This window comes from Cotesia glomerata, linkage group LG2 (assembly GCF_020080835.1).
Source record: "Cotesia glomerata isolate CgM1 linkage group LG2, MPM_Cglom_v2.3, whole genome shotgun sequence".
Classification (NCBI taxonomy): Eukaryota; Metazoa; Arthropoda; class Insecta; order Hymenoptera; family Braconidae; genus Cotesia; species Cotesia glomerata.
The window spans coordinates 24,180,792-24,200,842 of record NC_058159.1 but is presented as its reverse complement, the minus strand read 5'-3'; the positions used below and the strand labels follow the sequence as shown (position 1 = coordinate 24,200,842).

General features: G+C 27.7%; 1 protein-coding gene across 4 annotated transcripts in view; it reads right to left on the bottom strand.

Moving 5' to 3' along the window:
* Positions 1-20,051, bottom strand: part of LOC123259908 (potassium voltage-gated channel protein Shal) — a 187,998-nt gene that overhangs the window by 4,056 nt on the left and 163,891 nt on the right. Inside the window, exons 5-6 of one of the 4 annotated variants that reach the window (XM_044720718.1) lie at positions 14,103-14,159; positions 5,403-5,695 (exon numbers count right to left, since the gene is read on the bottom strand). In XM_044720718.1, the coding sequence (XP_044576653.1) occupies positions 5,519-5,695; positions 14,103-14,159 (234 nt within the window). In that variant the 3' untranslated portion in view covers positions 5,403-5,518. Of the gene's footprint in view, positions 1-5,402; positions 5,696-9,160; positions 10,009-14,102; positions 14,160-20,051 lie in introns of those variants that run through there. The other 3 variants (XM_044720719.1, XM_044720720.1, XM_044720721.1) reach the window with 3 other exon arrangements.

Here is a 20,051-nt window from a genome sequence, read left to right as displayed (position 1 = left end):
ATCGACTTTTAATATGCAGTATACTTTTATTACTTTTTGTAGAGTCTGTGAACCGCAGAAAATGTAATATTACCGTGAGATGATTAAAAAGTGAATGATTAAATTACTTCAAGTTGATTGAATTTTTTTTATCCAAAGTTCAATGTTTTGACTTTAGTTTTTTTGGTTGGCTGTGTTTTAGCAAGATTATTAGAAGAAACTTCCATTTCTATGGTAATTTCTTGAGTAGAATTTTTTTTCTTTTAATATATAAAAAAACAAATTTTTTAACATGCGGAGAAAGCTACTTGTTGCAATATTTAGTGATAGAAAAGATTTCAAAAACAAAATAATGTAATCCAATCATCTTATTTCTCAAGGGTGTTCTTTGTGGCATGGTTAGATCACTTTTCATTTTTTTTTTTTTTCATTTCAAACTTCTAATGCTATATTTAAACTTATGATAAAAATATTTAAGCTTATTATAAAAAAAACTTTCTTAAAGAAATGCAACGCCATCTAGATTATTTACACTGTATGCGCAAATTTTTTATTAGTAATTATATCCATCGCATTAATATAGTACACGGAAAGAACAGGATGACACTGGATATCATCCCAGATTATACTGAGTGAAAAAAAATTTCAGATAGTAGCTACTGTAATCCAGATTACAATGAGTATAATCCAGATATCACGCAGTATAATCTGAATTTTTCTAGCTACTATTTGAAATTTTTTTCACCACAGATATTACTAAGTATAATCTGGGATGATATCCAGTGTCATCTTGTTTTTTCCGTGTATGTAACTAAGTGGATGGAGCATTCGGCTTCGGGAATATTGGCACAACGAGCAAAGTGTGTGTGCCAATACACAAATGTCGAAAGTCTAGTCCACTAAATTCGTACATAAACAAACGTAATTAACCAACGTAATCGATAAATATTTCTTACAGTACCGTGATAAAAAGCGAATGGTCATACTACAACTATGAAAATAAGGAAATATAAGAATTTCATCATTTTTTTTGGTAATAAATATCATTCTTATTTTACATTATAAAATGAACAATTGTTTTTTTACCACGATATTGTGCAAAATATTTATACGGTTTGGCTTGTATTTTTTTTTATATTAAAATTCGGATTATTAAATTGAAAACATGTACAACTTATTGAAAAAAAAAGAAACATAATTGACTACTATTAAAACGAAGAAATGAGCAAAATTATTAAGCTAAGCGAAATAAAATGATCTCTATTCAACAAAATGGCGACATGTACATACACGAATAAATTGAGCTTTTTGATTAGAGATTTAAAAAATTTTAATGAATTTAACGATAAACTTTTTTTATCGCGAAGATTAAAAAAATCTTCAAAATTTTACGTTTTTAAATTAAAAAAAAAAATAACTTCAATTAACATGTGAACCGTGAGTTATCGTGAAAAATTCCACCAATAAAATCTTCGAACAATAAAATCTTCGAACAATAAAATCTTCGAACAATAAAATGTGAAACGGAGCCACAATTTACAACCTCTCAAACTTTACTACCTGCTAAACACCGAAATTTATCGACATATTAACGTTGACGTCTGACCATTAAACTCTTTACTACTAGAACGTTCTTTTTACAACTTTGTAACACTCAGCATCCAAAGTAACGAACTTGCCTTTACTTCGCAATATGTAACAAATATTCTTAGGCAGCCGACACTTTAGAAACTATAGCTATAGCTATAACCTGACGTAAGTCTGTACCTGCTGTCTAAACTTTATTGATCAGCTTCGAAAATTAGAATTTGCATTGATACATTTGATGATGTAGCAACGCGAACTTGATCTTTCATTAAATAACTTGTAGGATGTTTGAGGAAGTTCTCTTGAATAGAAACTCTATCACACTCAAACCGAGAACACCGTCAACATGCACTTCGGTATAGATGCACCAACTAATTCTCATTTGACCTAAATTTTCATTCAACATCACCCACCCTTTCGATGGAAAACACATTTAGTTTACTTTTCATTTTCACCCTTTGAGAAAACCAATTCATTTATTTTATTCTACTTTCTTATTCAATTCTTTATCCTTCTTTTTGTTTTCTTTTCTTTCCTTATTTAACTATCTTCGGATTTCTATTTTTAGTTTTCATGTAAGCGCATATTAAATGTTTGCGGGGATAACTCGGTATAATATCGGAAATTGTATTATGATTTTTTTCATTTATATTATATATATGTATATACATGACCGTGTATGGTCACAAATAATACTATGTGATTATATTTGATGATTTATGATCACATATGGTTATGTGGGAACACATATGGTCATATGGGATCACATGTGGTCATTAGGGTGTGCCAAAATTAAGCTTTAGTAATGGACCTCTTAAAATTGGAATTTTAAGTTCTGCTTTTAACAGGAGTTGTGTTTGGGCATTTCCTGAGATATTTTGAGCATACACAGTAAAAAATTTTTCGTCATTGCGTCAAGAAATTTAATGTTAAAAATTTTTGTGTCAAACGTTTAACACTTTTATGTGTAAATTTAACATTTATTATGTTAAATCAACACAAAAAAGTGTTAAATATTTAACATAAAAATTTTTAACACAAAATTTTTTGACGCAATGACGCAAAATTTTTTACTGTGTAAGGGATTTATTTGATTTTCATATAATTTTTTAACAGGATTTTTGTTTGGCCAAATTTTGAAATCTTTAAATTGCAGCAAAAATGCCTAAATAAAGCTCCTGTTAAAAAATTCTATGATAGTCAAATAAAGCCCTTACGCTCAAAATATCTCAGGAAATGCCCAAACATAACTCCTCTTAAAATTAGTCGTGTTCGTATATAAATTTTTTGTGTTTTTACAAACATAATGTCCATATGTTCACATAGTCAAAGTTAATGAAAAATCATACACGACTAATTTTCCCCGGCAATCCTCAGCACAATAAAACTTCAAATTTAATAAAACATTTTTTTTTAAAACCGCAAATTTTCATCTTTTGGCTATCTTAAATAATTACAGCTTCGCGTTAACGATAAGATTCCTCATTAAAAAAATGTTTTGTTTCTTTTTCGGACACAAAGACCTTATCCTTTATGAACGACATTCTTATAAAAAATTTTCGAGAGTCTGAGTCTTGTTATCCAAAATATTAATTATTATTTTTTATTAAAAATGTACCTTTCAACTAAAGCTCCATTTTTTTAAAACTTTAAACTTCCATTGTTAAAAAACTTTCATTAATACTTTACATCACTTTTATAAGAATCAAAACTATTAATGTCAAGATTTAGTAAGAAATGTCCAAGTAAAGGAATAAAAAAAGTCTCTTCTAAATGACTGTAATTTTTATTGTCCCGCTTGAATGTCTTGTAATTAAATTCATTTATCGTTGGTGTCATGAGTAATTAATTTATCAATTTATTAAATTATGTAAGACGGAAAAGAACATTTTATAATTAAGGTTGTTAAAAGTTAATTAAGTTAAAATATGATATTTAAGTACGTTACATGCAATAAAGCAATATCGAGTTTTTGACAGTTTATCGATATATACCGAGTTACTAGCAACTTGTATCATCTTAAATTTCAATCACCTAGAGCTGAAAAACCACAAGAGACATGCTCAGAAACATGATCATTATTATATGCCGGTAATGATTAAAGATCACCAAGGTGCCGCGGATATTTAATATGCAGTCACAGAGAAATTTTTAATAAAAATAAGAAGTCGGGAAGCTTCAGGATTTCGATAACCATATATAACTTATTTTTACGTGATAATTATCTAATTTTACATCAATTACACTCCACAAATTTTTAAAGATTGCGATTGAACAATATTTTATATATTCTTAAAAATCTAAGTAAACTCTTGAAACAAACAAAAGTTATTTATATTGTTCTCTTGATTTTTATTTAAAACAAAAATGAAGATTTGAGATTTATCAAAAAGTAAATACTTAATTTTAGTAGAATTTATTTCTAGTTCGATTAATCGATTACGATTTTCGTAATTAAAAATATATTATATTGTAATGCTCAAAAAAGAGATTATAATAAATTATTTAAGTCAACTATAATTTAAGTTTGTTATAATTTTCAATAAATAAGCGTCAAACACAAAAAAAAACCTTTCTTCCGTATCAGAATTCTAAAAAAAAAAAAAAAAAAAAAAAAAAAACTAATTGTGATTATTTTCAGATCAATATTGACATATTCAAGCACTAAAATTCTAAAATAATTCTTTTGATATAGAATGAAAAAAAAAATTTTCTAATTAACTGCGAATTTATTCAATTAATTAACAGAAAATAATTTTTTATTGTATCAAAAACGTATTAGTTATTTTTTTTTCATCCTTTACAGTAAAAAATTTTGCGATATTACGCCAAAAAATTTTGTGATAAATATTAAATACTTTAATGTGTAAATCTGACAAAGAATTTTTTTGACGTATCGACGTAAAATTTTTTTCTGTATTCGGTACTGAAGAATTTTTGACAGAAAAATCTAAAATTCGTTACGGAGTTTTCTAAATTGAATCGATTTCAAAAATTCAATGTGAATTTAAATATTAATTTGAGCCTGCTATTTTCAATTAATTAAATCATTCAAATTAGTCATCTAATTAAAAATAGTAAATAATATAGTTAAAACTAGAGAGTGTAGTAGCATTGCAAGCATCCAACATATCCAAAAGAATCTCTAGTTCCAAGAAAATAAAATCATATCAAATATTAAATACCAAATACCATGCATAGAAAAAGTAATGCAACTTTAGTGATAAACTGAATTATTTTATTGATTCCAGATCTAGATGTTCAAGCGTTTCCGTTCCTCAAAATTGATCCTCCATTTAATTCAACTCTTTCTTCTTTCATCTATTATAGTCTGCCGGATATTTTTTGCTGAGCTGTCGGCTGCCAATGCACATAGAAATGGCAGTACTTCCATCCGTCTTGATTCAATTCGGCTCATAGGCAGCAAAAAATATATTAAAAACTAACAAAAGAGAAGAGAAGCGACTAAAAATTTAATCAAGGACCCGGACTCGAACCCAGGAAAAACCAAGTGAACAGAAAGTCTATACCGGTGCAGTGTAATATCGGAAACAGATCGCTTGTCCGAGAATCAGAAGCTCTCATTGATTTACATCTCTCTGATTAAAGTTAGTACTGAAAATTTATGTCATTTTCATTATTATTATAACTATTATAATTACTGATAAATATCGACAACAGACAACAACAACGACAACAACAACAATAATAATAATAATGATAAAAAATAATTAAACAAAAAAGCAAAGTCTCGACAGTAATTTGAATAAAGACAAACGGAGGACAATAATGTGTTATGTTGTTTATTTTATGCTGAGAAATTAATAGAGGCTCACCGTTAAATTCGGGCAGACAGGGACACGGCCATGTGATCACTGACATACTGATCGAGCAGATACTTTCTTGATCATCGGCGAGATGTAGATCAACAACGCGTGCTCGATCATCGGACTCAAGCGGTCTCCGATACCCGAAGCGGTGGCTGCCTTAAGGTAGAAGAAGTCATGGCAGACGTAGTAGTAGTAGAAGTAGTATTGGTGGTGGTGGTGTTGGTGGTGGTGATTGGGACCGGAAGTGACTGTAGGGCCTGCATGTCGCAGGTGTGGTGGGAACCGCGCTTCTTAAGGTCCTGGAACAATTTTTTTCATTTCGGACATAGTTCAATAATTTTTTTTCTCTTTCGCCCCCAATCGGCTACTTTTTATTTTATCATTTCCTCTCTCCTTTGGGGTGGTTTTTTGTATGTAAGCTTTTTTTGACATACGTGCCCCGGAATTTCAGTTATATAACACAGAAGTCGACAATTTTTTAGTATTTTTTTTTTTATTTAAAAAAAAAGAATTTTCAGCGAGAGTGTTTTTTAAAAATTATTTTATATGATTTTTTTAACACGACGTGATTGTAAAAAAAATAGATAAAATAGAAAATTTTTTAAGCTGTAAGTGCAAATTTTAAAAATATTTTTTTCACGCCAATGAGCAATTTTTTTTAATTAATCTATTAAAAAAATCGTCTCATAATTTATTTACAGACAAATAACAAAAAATTGAATTGGTAATTTTTTTAATATCTTTTTTTTTGTAATAAATTTATTTGCTTATAAAATTGAATTTTGTATGCTTTTTTTAAGAATAAAAATTATTTAAAAAATATTTGAAGAATTACACTTAGTGTTTTAATTTCTTGAAATATTCAAAAAAAAGACGAAAAAAATTGTCAAACATTCTCTATTTTATGACAAATAATTTCAATGATAAAAAAGTTAATTACTTCATTGTAAAGCAAATTAAAGACAGGAGAGAGAAAAGACAAGATGCCGAATATAAAAATATATAAGATGGCTTTATAGAAAATATGTAATTAACTTTAAATATAAATAATAACGTTAAAAATAAAGTGAAAGAAACAAAAAGTCTGGATCCAATTGACCTAATTATTTTAAAATAAAATGCAGTCTAAAGAGTTACGGTAAATAAAAATAAAATACTAAAGATAATAAAAACAGTGAAGTTAATATTAAAATGGCAACTACATAACTAAAGCTAATACAATATACAATATACAATTATATAGTTTAAGTACAAGTACATGTTTAAGTATAAGTGGAAGTTGTGATTGTGGGTATGCCAATCATGGAAACTACGACATTGCTAATTAAATATTTACAATAGTGCTGTGCAATGCAAATATGGTTCGTGCAAGTGAAACTGTAGTCTGACGTTACGACAACATACTGACAATATATACATTTATATTTAAGCATATGTATTTACCAAGGTATATAATTTAAGGGTTAGTTTTTGTATAACCTTCATAAATTTTTTCCTTATTATTTTAGATTAATCCATCAGTCGTGGAATTTATAAAATTGGGAACTATTTTTTTCTTTAAAAAAAAAATAAATTAAGCTTGAGCCGAACTGTCAGAGGCTTTGAGTTTAGTCGATTTATTGTAGTCAATGCTAATTAACAAGAAATAACTATTTCAATATTAATCAAGACAAAGAGCTGTGGGTTTCAAGAGTAATTTGGCTTTTAATACGCATCACTATGTAATGAGAGGTAATTTTATGGACGTGTTTCAAACTGAGGCTAAACGAGTGAGTTGTTTGTCGGTATATATTATTAACTGAATATGAAATTGACTCGTTCAAAATTCAATGTCAGTCGTACAAGTAGACCGTCGGGTATTTAAATTTATTTTTTTTATTTTCAGGAGACCCTTTATTTTGTTTCAATGATTTTTTGTAGCGCAGCTTTTAATCACGACTAATAATTATTAAAAATTTCAAAATTTACAATTATGTTGAAACTTAAAAAATTTTATGAAATAATTAATACACTAAAATTTCAGAGTTTGTTTCCTGAGTTATTTTTAAGAAATGTCGATTTATATTGTTTGTATATATATATATATATATATATATATATATATATATATATATATATATATATATATATATATATATATATATATATATATATCTTAATTTGTTATCAATTTTCAAACGTAAAATTCAACGAAAATCTTGGGAAAAAATTTAAAATTTTCTTTCTAAAACTATCATAAATTGTTAAAATTTGTATGACTTTTTTAGCAGTCTAATTTATCTTGTTGAAGAAAAATTGTATACTAACTGCTTCTTCTCCACTTTGTTCGATAAAGTGACTTTCTCCGTTACCAGCAAAAAATGTTGCACATCTACCGTTTAAAAATGAAACAATGAGGAAGTGTTAAAAATAAAAAATTTTTAACTATTAACTATAAATGTTTATAAAAATTAAAAAAAAAAGATCCTCAATATCTCATAAATTGAAGTTATTAAAGTAATTAAAACGTCAGTATCGAGAAGCCGTTAATTACGTCAAGTTTTAGCTTCTCAAGTCTGAAGACGATTAAAATAACTTAATTAAAAGTTATATTATCCTAACACATTTAAAGGATCTCCATTAAAGATTAAACGGCAGTAAAATAACTATATTAAAGTGCTTAAAGAAGGCGAGGATAAAAATAAATATAAATATATGAATCTAAAGACAAAAATCGTGCAGATTTATAAAAGTACAATAAAATTTTTAAACATTGGTCATTGCAAATATAATTACAATAATTATAATAATAATAATAGTTTCAATCAAAGATATAAAATGTGCAGTAAGTGCGATGCATTTACGTAAAAATGCGTTACCTTATCACGTACGAACATACACTGACATCACACACAGAAGCCTTATGCTTATGGGTAACAATAAATAAAATTGTAACAAGTTGAAATTAATAATAAAATAATGCAGTCTCGACTTGCTAAATGGAGCCGTCCTCAATATTAAGTTTGCCCTCATATTGGTATCAGTCACTTAAATATTCTCATGCGTTATAGTTATTATTAATATGACATAAGACATAAGATCCTGGCAGCGACAGCCGTTCCATTCTACACAGCAATAAATTCTTTTAAAATGGTGTACTGACGGCTTAACTGATACCGAAACAAACAAAACAAAGCTTTGTATTTAGTGAAACAATAAAAGTCGTATTGCAGTGGGCAGTCATTCGGCTAAGGCAAGCCAAAATGTTGAACGAAGCACAAAGCCAAAGCTCAACACATAATGTGAAAGAATATAATCTATCATAATCATTACATCCTTTTTTTAAATGTTATTATTATTATCATCGTTAAACATACACGTCGAATCTAACAATGAAGAGTCTTAAGAGTCTTCATTGTTTGCCGGACAATTACAGATCCATAGAAATCAATAAATAATTGAGAAAAACTAAATTAGCCCTCAAATTTCTTTACTTTGTTATAAATTTTATATTTTAATAAAATCCTGGCATTATTGGCTTAGCTGAGGTTCTTTACCTTTTTGCGTACTTGAATACGGTCGCTGTAAACCAACACCACTCTATCCTTGTTCTCGTTGGAGGTTAGCTGATACGATAAGCTCTACAGTGGTTTAACACGTGTTTCAAACAATCCATCGTTCGTTATATTTTTTTTGTTACAATTTTTCATTTATAAATTTATGCACAGTTTCCGTCCAATCGTTCATTTCATCATAAATCATAAATCATTAATCGTTATTGATTATCAACAGTAAGATCATTGGCATGAGCATTGAGATGCGCGCCGTAATGTTTTACGTTAGGTTAAGTAAAATGATATTTTTTTTTTTTGGATACATAGTTTTTTTCGTTTTACAAATATTTATCGGTTAAGTCGTTGATAGAAACACATCAGCACACGTAAATATTGCATGTGTGCGGGTATATAACACGTGAAAGAGAGAGAGAGCGAGTACGAGAGACAAATAGTCCGTAGATATGTGTAGAATCCCAGAGTTGAGAGTTTTAGTTTAGAGTTGAAGTTAGTTTTGTGAAGAGCAGGTCAGTAGAGTTAAGTAGGGTTGGATCCGGTTGATAGATGTTGACAGTAGATAGACGTTGACAGTCGGTAATCATACCAGTGATATAACCACAGCCCAGTCGGTGATGAAGGTGGTGATGATGATGATGATGGTCGGTCGCCAATATTGTCGGCATGCCACGAAAATAGGGAAACAATTTCATTGGTTTATATTTTTTTCAAATTTTTTTAAGTCATTGTAGAACATTTTACACAACTCGCATCTCTTTTAATTAAACCTTTTAATTACTCTCTGTTAAATCAAAATAATTCATTTCTTCATAGTCATGCAGTATAATATAGTATCGATATTTAATATTTATATATATCTATATTTATTTATTTATAATTATTTATTTATATTTATTGCGTCTCTCAAATTTGTTAAACAAAGGGGCAGTTTTTTGTTAATGAAAATTTGCTGTTCAAAACGACTCTTCAACGAGATAAGTGTTATCCACGGTGCCCGTCTGTCCGGCTGTACTCCCCGAGGTTTGGGCTCTCGTTGCTGGGATGTACTGACTGTACGCCTGCTGAAATTTACACGACAAACACACACTACATTGTTGCACCCCAGTCACGCCTAACGCTAACGATCTCCTTTTTTATTTATTTATTTTCACCTAATTATTTCGATTCATTTTTATTTTTTATTCAAGAGGTCAGTAAATAAATAAATAAATAAAAGTTAGTTTTGCTAGGTATTCGTTATTTATAACTATAGTTAGGTTTGTTTATGTTAAGAAATAATTAATGAGGTTAATGTATGGAACGAATTTTGCTGAGAAAGTTTCCTTTACTTTTTCAGCGAAAGTTGTTATACAGGCGAAGTTCGGTTAATTAGAGTGTTTGTTACTTTATAAACTTCATTTTAATTATTGATCTACTTTATTTATTACTGCGCATATCGCTGAGAAAATAAGGAGGCAAAATATTTGATGTTTTCTTTTTATGCGAACTAAAGAGAATTTATATATGATTTATTGTTCAGTATTAACATTATTTTTTACTAAAAAGAAATTAATTACTAATCTGTTCCATTGATTTGATCATGAAAATTAAAAAAAAAAAATTTTTAATAATGAGAAATTAAGTTTTACATTTATTGATAAATTGTCGACTTAGTCAAGCAACAAGTAGACTAAGTAAGCTATTATTTGTCGAGCAAATTTTCAAGTATAAAAAATAAAAGTATGATTGATGAAAATTTTCTATGTTTACTATTCATTCGAAACAATTTGTCTTTTTTGTAATTAGATCCATGCATTCCTATTCATACTTGATAAAGTATTAAGATGGAAACTATTAACGATTTAAACTAGACACACTGAGAGACAATTTTATTCAATAATAATGAAAAATTTTATTCGGACTAAGGGAAAAGAAAACTTAGTTAATATTAATAAAATTATATTTCATATGAATAAAATTTTATTAGTATTTAATAAAATTTTCTTAAATACTAGGGTGCGTCAAAATTTAATCTTCGAAAGCAACTTTTTAAAATTGAAATTTTGAGTTTCACTTTTAACAGGAGCTGTATTTGGGCATTTCAATTCCAATTTTAAAAGGTTGCTTTTAGAGATTAAATTTTGACACACCCTATTAAATACTAATATATCGCGTTTCAGTTGCCATAGGGGCGTATACCGGCAAAAGGTCCTGGTGAAAAGCCATAAGGGCGTATAAAAAATTTTTTTTCGGGAATCAACGTAGTTTCGTCTGAAATGTGCAAAAATGCAAAAAAAAAAATTTATACGCCCTTATGGCTCCCGGGACCCACATCGGATGCCATAAGGGCGTATATTAAATATTCTGTTTTTTTTTCTGTCCAAGAAAATTTTTAGTTAGGAGAAAAAATTTTTTTTTGCATTTCTGCACATTTCGGACGAAAATATTTCGATTCCCGAAAAAAAATTTTCTTGATACGCCCATATGGCATCCGAGGTGGGTCCCGGGAGCCATAAGGGCGTATAAAAACAATTTTTTTGGAAATCGACGTATTTTCGTCTGAAATGTGCAGAAATGCAAAAAAAAAAATTTTCGCCTAACTAAAAATTTTTTTGGACAGAAAAAAAAAGAATTTTTACTATACGCCCTTATGGTATCCGAGGTGGGCCCCGGAAGCCATAAGGGCGTATAAAAAAAATTTTTTGTCCTAGCTAAAAATTTTGTTTGGACTTAGAAAAAATAATAGAATTTTTATTATACACCCTTATGGTTCCCGGGTGCCATAAGGGCGAATAATTTTTATACGCCCTTATGGCATCTGTAACGCGATATGTTTATTAAAATAGCCACGAGCGTCGCTTTCATTTGCTGTCATTTATACGAATATTAAGTCATTAAAACAAATCTAATCTCAAAAAAAAAATTAGTATTCATCAATTAATTATAATATATTCAAATATATTTTCACCGTAAAATCTTTTAATAAATATCTCAATAAATAAATAGTATAAAGATTTTTCAACGAGACATCCTAACCTAACCTACTTGTTTACTTCCCCTTCCCCTTTATTAGCCAAAGAAACGTTTTATTAAATAGCAATAAAATTTTATTACTATTAAATAAAATTGTCTCTCAGTGCAGATCGCTTTGGACGTACGAATTAATTTATTTCAATTAAACAATCACTGTTGTAAAAATATATGTAAATTAAAAAAAAACTTTTTTTTATATTTAAAAAAAAAATTCGTCATCTAATGATCAAATATTGTAATGAATCATCAGTTTTGTGATTAACTATATTGATCGAAAATTTATTACTTATTAAATGAATGTACCCGTGAAACAATTTTGTGATACAACCATATACGGCTGAATTTTACATCTGGTTATATATAGCCTCGTTTCGCTATATAAAGTACTTATAGACAATATACGAGCATTAAAAAAAAATTTATTGGTTAAAATTGGTCAAAATAAAAAACGAATGTCGGATAAGCTTTTTATGAGAATCAAGAAAATGATTTTTATTATAAAACTTAACTCTCTTGCAAGAAGAAGATTCAGCGATCATACGCCATCTGTCGGATTTTATCAACACTACTTTAGTTTTAGTTAAAAAAATAAATATGGACATATATGACTTTATCAGGCCATATAAGGGCATATAAAAGTTTCTGACACATACATGAACATATCAGTCCATATCAAAAAGTTTTTTCACAGGTACATACTTAATTCATGATTTACTAATTAAAAAAAAACTATTTATATTTTGCCTCCTCTTTTTCTGAATGATAACAATTTACATTACTTTACGGAGTCACGGGTATTACGTGTTGTCCCTAAACACGAGTATAGATTTACGTGGAATGATAATAACGTATTGGTAAGACAATAATGTACGCAACGTGAATTTAAAATGCTAAATGGAGATATATGATATTGTGGCGTGTAGTGTTGTTATTTTTGTGATTATTATTATCATTATTATTAGTATTATTTTTGCGATTATTATACATAAGTCGGAGATACCAGACACGTAAATTGAACATGAAAAAAATGTAGCTATATTTAGAAGCTAATGTCGTTACAAATAATTCATGTACTATATAATTGCGTTTTATACTCCATGTTGTTTTTATTCATTGATTTTAACGATCATGCAAGTAGGCTTTTAACAAATGAAGTCAAAAAAATATTCCTCGATATTCAAGTATCGATTACCTTAGAACAGTTATGAAAAGCCCGAAAAACAGAAAAATATACTATAATAAAATTTAAAAAAAAAGATCGGTATTTTTTTTATTGTACTTATGAATACTCTTATAGAACTTGAGTGCGATTTACACAAAGTCAACTTTTTCTGGTTATTTAAAAAGCTCTTTTCCTCTCGATGTTTGCATAGGATTTTTTATACCTCTCTAGACACAGACGCGAATGAATAACAGGAAATGACGTTAAAAGTCCGGATTTTAGTGAAGATTTTTTAACGTTTTTTTTTGTATTTAAAACTTTTTTATCACACCCAAATGCATGTCATGCTCTGTTCAGCTGTCATATTTATTGTTATCGTGTTTTGAAGATCGGAAAAAAGTAAAATAAAAATAATGAAACAGAAAATAATTTCATTCCTTTTTATAACACGAATTTATTGAATAATATTTATGGTAATGGTAATGGTAAATATAAAATTTTTTTCTACTGTATGTACACTACTATACTGTTAAAGTAAATCCGAAGTGACACCAATTACTGAATTGACCAACAATTAATAAAATAAACAATTTATTTTATTTAAACAATTATCTAATGATGTATAAAACAATTATTTATATATTTATATCGAAACATTTAGAGATAAGTCCAATTAAAATATCTACAGGAATTTAAGTAATTGTGAGAGTGACAATTATTTTATAAATTTAGTGACATTAATTAGTGTAATATACAAAAGGAGAAAGGCATAAATTGGCAGCAAATATATAATATATAATAAAGAGATTGATAGTGACGGGAGATAATATAATAAAAAAAAATGAAAATAAAAAAAATTTTTAAAAAAGAGTAAAGTGTAAGGAGGCATTAAGTAGCATCTGCTCGTTAGCAAAGAGTAATGATGATAAAGGGGTTGACGGAGCATTTTAGGCTGACACTCAAGATTCAATTTCATCTTGCCTGGCTCATCTGAAGTGGATGCTGCTCCACCAATACGGTCTCTCGCTCTTCCTTCCTCTATGCATTATTCATAAAAGCAACTCGTGTTACATTATTGTACTTTATGTTGATTGGTTTGTGTAACGCGGTATTATATATTGGTATGTATTGAACTATTTTTTTTCATTGTTTACTACTCAACTGTATGCAAAGTATATGATGCTTCTATTGGCCAATTATTGATAAAGAAAAGTTATGCTTAATCGCTTTTGGGATGACAGGATGAATATTGTAATTATTGTGAAAAATATTCGGCCAGTTTATTTCATTAAATGAAAAAAATTGTCATATACTAATTTTTGAGCATATTTCGACAGATATGATCGTATGAGCAATAAAAATCTATTACGTACATACATCTTTCAAGTAAATTAGTTATTGTAATAATTGAGTTTGGATTATCATTGAGTTAGTTATTAGTTTTGTATATGAATTAGATATTACGAGTTCTTATAATCATACATGTCCAAATATGACTATCATACACTGAGAAAAAAAAAATACTTTTACTCAATTAACAATTTCTTGGTTCAAGAAATTCTATCACGATCAAATATTCTATTATTATTAATTATTAATTTCTTTAGAGAAGAGCATCAATATTTATCTTTGGATAATAGATAAACAAAATAATAGCTTTATTTAAATTAAGTAAAAATTATTTCAATCAATTTAACAAGTTCTTGAGCTAAGAATATATATTCTTGAAAATTTTCAAGAACATGAATTCTTGTATCAAGAAAATTTTCTTATTAAAAGTATTTTTTTTTTCTGTGTATGCTGTATATAGCTTCATATGTCACATATAAACATACATGGTCATGTATGACTAGTTTTTTCCGGAAAATAATAAATAGATTTTCGATAAATAACGTATCTTAAATCATCTCCAACACATTTTCAACTCAAAATAATAAATCAAAACCTAAAAATAAATTCTCTATACGAATTTTCCTCCGAATTCCTTTTAATCTTTCACCGAAAATCATATATTTAAAAAGTTTTCAACCCTAGCCATTAAATTTGAGAATTCAGTCACGACTTTATAGAACCCAAATATATTTCAATGCGGGTTTTCATCCTCCTATTTTCTACATATGTTCGCAACTCGATAAAATGAACACCCTGCTTCCGACTTACGAGCGTGTAATGCTTGTATACCAAGTACTAGTGATTGATTGCGCGGTGAAAAATATATATATTCAAACTTTTATCACACAACTAACTACATATCTAACTACTTATAGCCGTGCAGCTATATTTTATACCTTCAACGTGCAAATCGACTAATTTCCTGTAAGTTTCCTTACAACTTAACCGGAAATAGTCGCCTTTTCCTAAAGTCGTTTCTTGTATACCTATATATCATTACTTTTTTTACGTTTACCGATACACTTTTCAATCCTATGACCGTACTCGCTAAAAATAAAATAAAATACTCCACCCAAGAAATTTTCTACGTCTCAGTGTCTGACACTTTTAAATCTAGGATCTATTTCACAGACAATTCTCTTTATTTTTCAATCCCACCTTAAATTAAAATCACCTATTGTCTCTTTTTATATTTATTTTTATCTTTTTCAACCAGTATTGTTTAAGTTCATCTTGAGAAAAATTTCATTTATCAAATTCCCAACCTTTTTTTATTTCTATATTTACAATTAAATTGCATTCTTGTTTAACGTGAGAATTTATTCGCTTCCATTAAATTTGCTCTTAAATCTTTCCTGTGACATTAAAATAAATAATCTCAATCAAAAATTGTAGCGAATTCTTTGCCGAAATAAAAGATTTAAAAATTCTAATCCAGCTCCGCCGTCCCCACTACTGCACAGAAATAATGGTTCACTTGAACGAAGAAAATATTTTTCTTGCTAATTATTTTCTTGGGCGAAAAAAAATTTTTTTTTGACACAAGAAATTTCACTTATTCCAACAAAATTAATTCTCTTGCTTCAAAAAATACGTATCTTGATCCAAGACAATTTATTTAAATCAAGAAAATTTTCTTGTTTTGAGAAAATTTTTCTCTTGCTCCAAAAAATTAAGTTCTTGACAGAAGTACATTTTCTTGTTTTGAGAAAATTTTTCTCTTGCTCCAAAAAATTAAATATCTCGATAATAAATTTTCATTAATATTTTTATTAACGAATATGTAAAATGGGAAGATCAAATAATATTGAACCATTTTCTTTCATTCAATATGTATAATTGCGTGCTAAAATAATCTAAAATGGGTATCAAATATTCAAGAGAAAAATTTTCTCAAGGTGAGAAAATTTTTTTCTCAGCTGAAGTAGGTGGCGCTGCTTCCCTAAAGTATCTAAAAATCTTGATCCAATATAAAAATTTATTGTATCAAGTATTTATGATAATTTGAATTAAGAAAAATTACTTCCACCAAGAATAGAATTTCAAGAAAAATTTTTACTTCGGCCAAGACAACTTCGGTCTTCCTTCGGGCACCCGAAAATTTACTTGAGCCAAGAATTTTATTCTCCAGTCAAGAAATCTTTTTTTCTGTGTGCACCTCTCTAGATAGACGCGAGTTAAAAGTCTTCATCCTTTAGAACTTTCGAAAGTTAAACGAGTTAAAATAAATAAAAAAAACGACAAAGCTTTTCAAATGAAAACTTTTTCAACACGATAATAATGTTCCGGTTAATAAAGTGAGAAGATTGCAGCGACATGCTCCTAATTCCGGTATAATTAATGCAGCTCTGACGAAGGGGGAGGGGGCGTACAGAATGTGACCCTTTAAGAAATCGGGACTTCAATTAAAGTTTTAACGGACACAACTAATGCCTCTGATTTGCTATATACTATTGCCGGAAAAACGCGAGAACAATAAGATTGAGAAAAGTCGAAATACATCAGCCGCTAAAAACCTGTTTATTGTTATTATTATTATTGTTAATAGCAGTATTATTATTATATAATTATAATTATTTATTCCACTTAATAAGGCGATAGCCGTTTTGATAGTTAGTAGAATAATAAGTTTGTAAAAGAGCCATTGCTCGTGTTTTTGAGCGCTTATTATTATTATTATTATTATTATTATTATTATTATTACGTCCACATTTAAAAATTCGTCGACTTACTTTTTTATACGTTAGGCCTTCAGTCATAAATATATTGTTTTTGTATTGTTATTATTATATAAGACGTTTCGTTTATTGTTGGAATGTTTCAAGTATAATTCACTAATTTTTGTTAATTTTATAGCAGAATTAGATTGAAAAATATCGCGATTTATTTTATTTTCTCAAAAGATTGTTAAGATTTTAATTTAGAACAGTTCTCTCGTACAGTCGAGAATTTACGAAGTGAGATAATATTTAAAAGGTTTAAAGGGATCGATAACTTATTTTATATAAATATTTAAAATAGACAGAGTTAAAATCAGGTTTAACATTTTGGAAGAATTTAAATATCTTAATGTCAGATAAACTTTTCATAGAGGTAGAAAAAAATTGATTACTGAATTGTAGAAAATTTTAGACATTTTCTGAACGCATATTTATGAATTTTTGGTTTTTCTGACACTTTCAAATTTAAAAATTAAAATAGATCAAAAATTACTAAAATAAAATTTCAAAATTTGAATAACTATAAATTTAAACAATGAAGGAAAACAAAAACAATGCGATACTAAAGAAAAAATTTTTTTTTAATTTTCAACATCTGTTGCATTAAAATTTTTTTTTCTTTAAAATTATCGACGAATTACTCTATTCTATGAATTTGCTTGAGCATAAAAAAATCAAACATTAAAAAAATTATGAAATTATTTTGTAACACAAAACTTGGAAAAATAAATATCAATAACTTCAAGTTTTTTTCATTATGAAAAATTAGTTCTTTCTATCGAAAAAAAAATCAATTAATCATCTAGTTAACGATCCCTTTAATAAAATTTGAAGATTATAACCGTAGAGTAAAATACAATAAAAAAGTATATTCAAGAAAGAGTTGAATAGATATAATAAAGATATAGACTAAGGGCGACATTATAATTATCACGATCGCTGTGTATTACTTATACCGAAGTCGAGACATCTGAATCTGTGTCACGATACCTTCAGGACAAAATTAAATGTAATTCTACTTGGCTCATGTCACATGTATCGTCGTCACCGTCCGTCATTTAAAATAGTTACACAAAAACCGTCTAGTCCGCCAAAAAAACACTTTATATTTGAATTCACTTTACATATACATAAATTCATTATTCATTACTCTACAATAATCCTTCTTACTCCCTTAATTAAATATATATTTATATAATTTATAAACACTAGCCCGCAAAGTCTCCTTACAGGATTTATTATTTTAAAATAATAATCAATAACTATAATTGCAATAATAATTTTATAATAATCAATATTTTTATAACGATCGAATCGTTAACACGCGACTCGTAGGCCTGACTATCGATTTAAAGTATTTTTTTTTATTGTTATTTAACCTACTTATGATTGTTTAGTTTTTATTACTGTATTTTTTTCTAGGCGCGAGACAAGTCCTTTGACTTAACATTTTTATTTATTTATTTATTAATCAGTAGTATTTTTTCTGAGTTAATTCTTTAATTGATTAACTTATAACTAATTTTTAGTCTTGTTTCCATCGTTCATATTATCATCTATTATTTATTTATTTATATATATTTATATATTTAAACGAGACGATCTCAACGCGACTTAATAGTCAATAGTAATAAATATTTTATTTATACAATAACAATTTTTTTTTTAACTGATACTATTCGGCGTGCAATTTTCTTCACTGATGTTCGTTTCAAAAGTTATGTACATATACAATTTTTTATGTACAACAATTCAACAGTTTTTTATTTCAAATTTCAGAGATCTAGTTAATAAATTATTTTATATATTCTATTTTTTTCACAAATAAATTACTGAGGGCGAAGTTGTAAATTATTATAAAGGGCAAAATTAATTAGAATTTTTTGAAAATTATTGAGGAACAAAATAATCTTCAGTAACTAGTTTTTTATTGAAGAAAATATATTAATTATTTTTTTTTTTCAATATTGAGTAACGTTTTGACCATTTTTTAATTCATTAATAATAACTATTGTTATTACAAATTAAAAATTATTTCGTTATCGGACTAGGTTTTTTTGAATTCTCAATCAAATTAAAAAATTCAAATATTATTTCAAAAATTGTCGTCCTCACTATTGATGAAAAATAGGCCAGAAATTTAATAAAATTTTTTTTATTAACAAAATTAATAAGAAACAGTTTTTATAAAAATACAATGCCGTCTATTGACAATGCATGTAACCATGTAACTGAATGGATGGGGCTAAAGGTTAAGTTGTGTTGGCGCAACGAGCGAAGTGTGTGTGCTAACACACGAGTGTCGACAGGCTTATACACTAAATTCATACATAAATACACGGAAAAAAATTCACTTGAGCCAAGAAAATATTTTTCTTTATAATTATTTTCTTGAGCGAAAAAAAAAATTTTTTTTGACACAAGAAATTTCACTTATTCCAACAAAATTAATTCTCTTGGTTTAAGAAATATATATCTTGATCCAAGAAAATTTATTTAAGTCAAGAAAAACTTCTTGTTTTGAGAAAATTCAGCTTCTTGCTCCAAAAAATTAAATATCTCGATAGGAGTAAATTTTCATTAATATTTTCATTGATTAACATGTCAAATGGAAAGATCAAACAATATTGAATCATTTTTTTTTATTCAATATGCATAATTTCACGCTAAAATGATAAAAAATGAGTATCAAATATTCAAGAGAAAAATTATCTCAAGGTGAGAAAATTTTTTTCTCAGCTGAAGTAGGCAGCGCTGCTTCCCTAAAGTATCTAAAAATCTTGATCAAATATAAACATTCATTGTATTAAGTATTTAT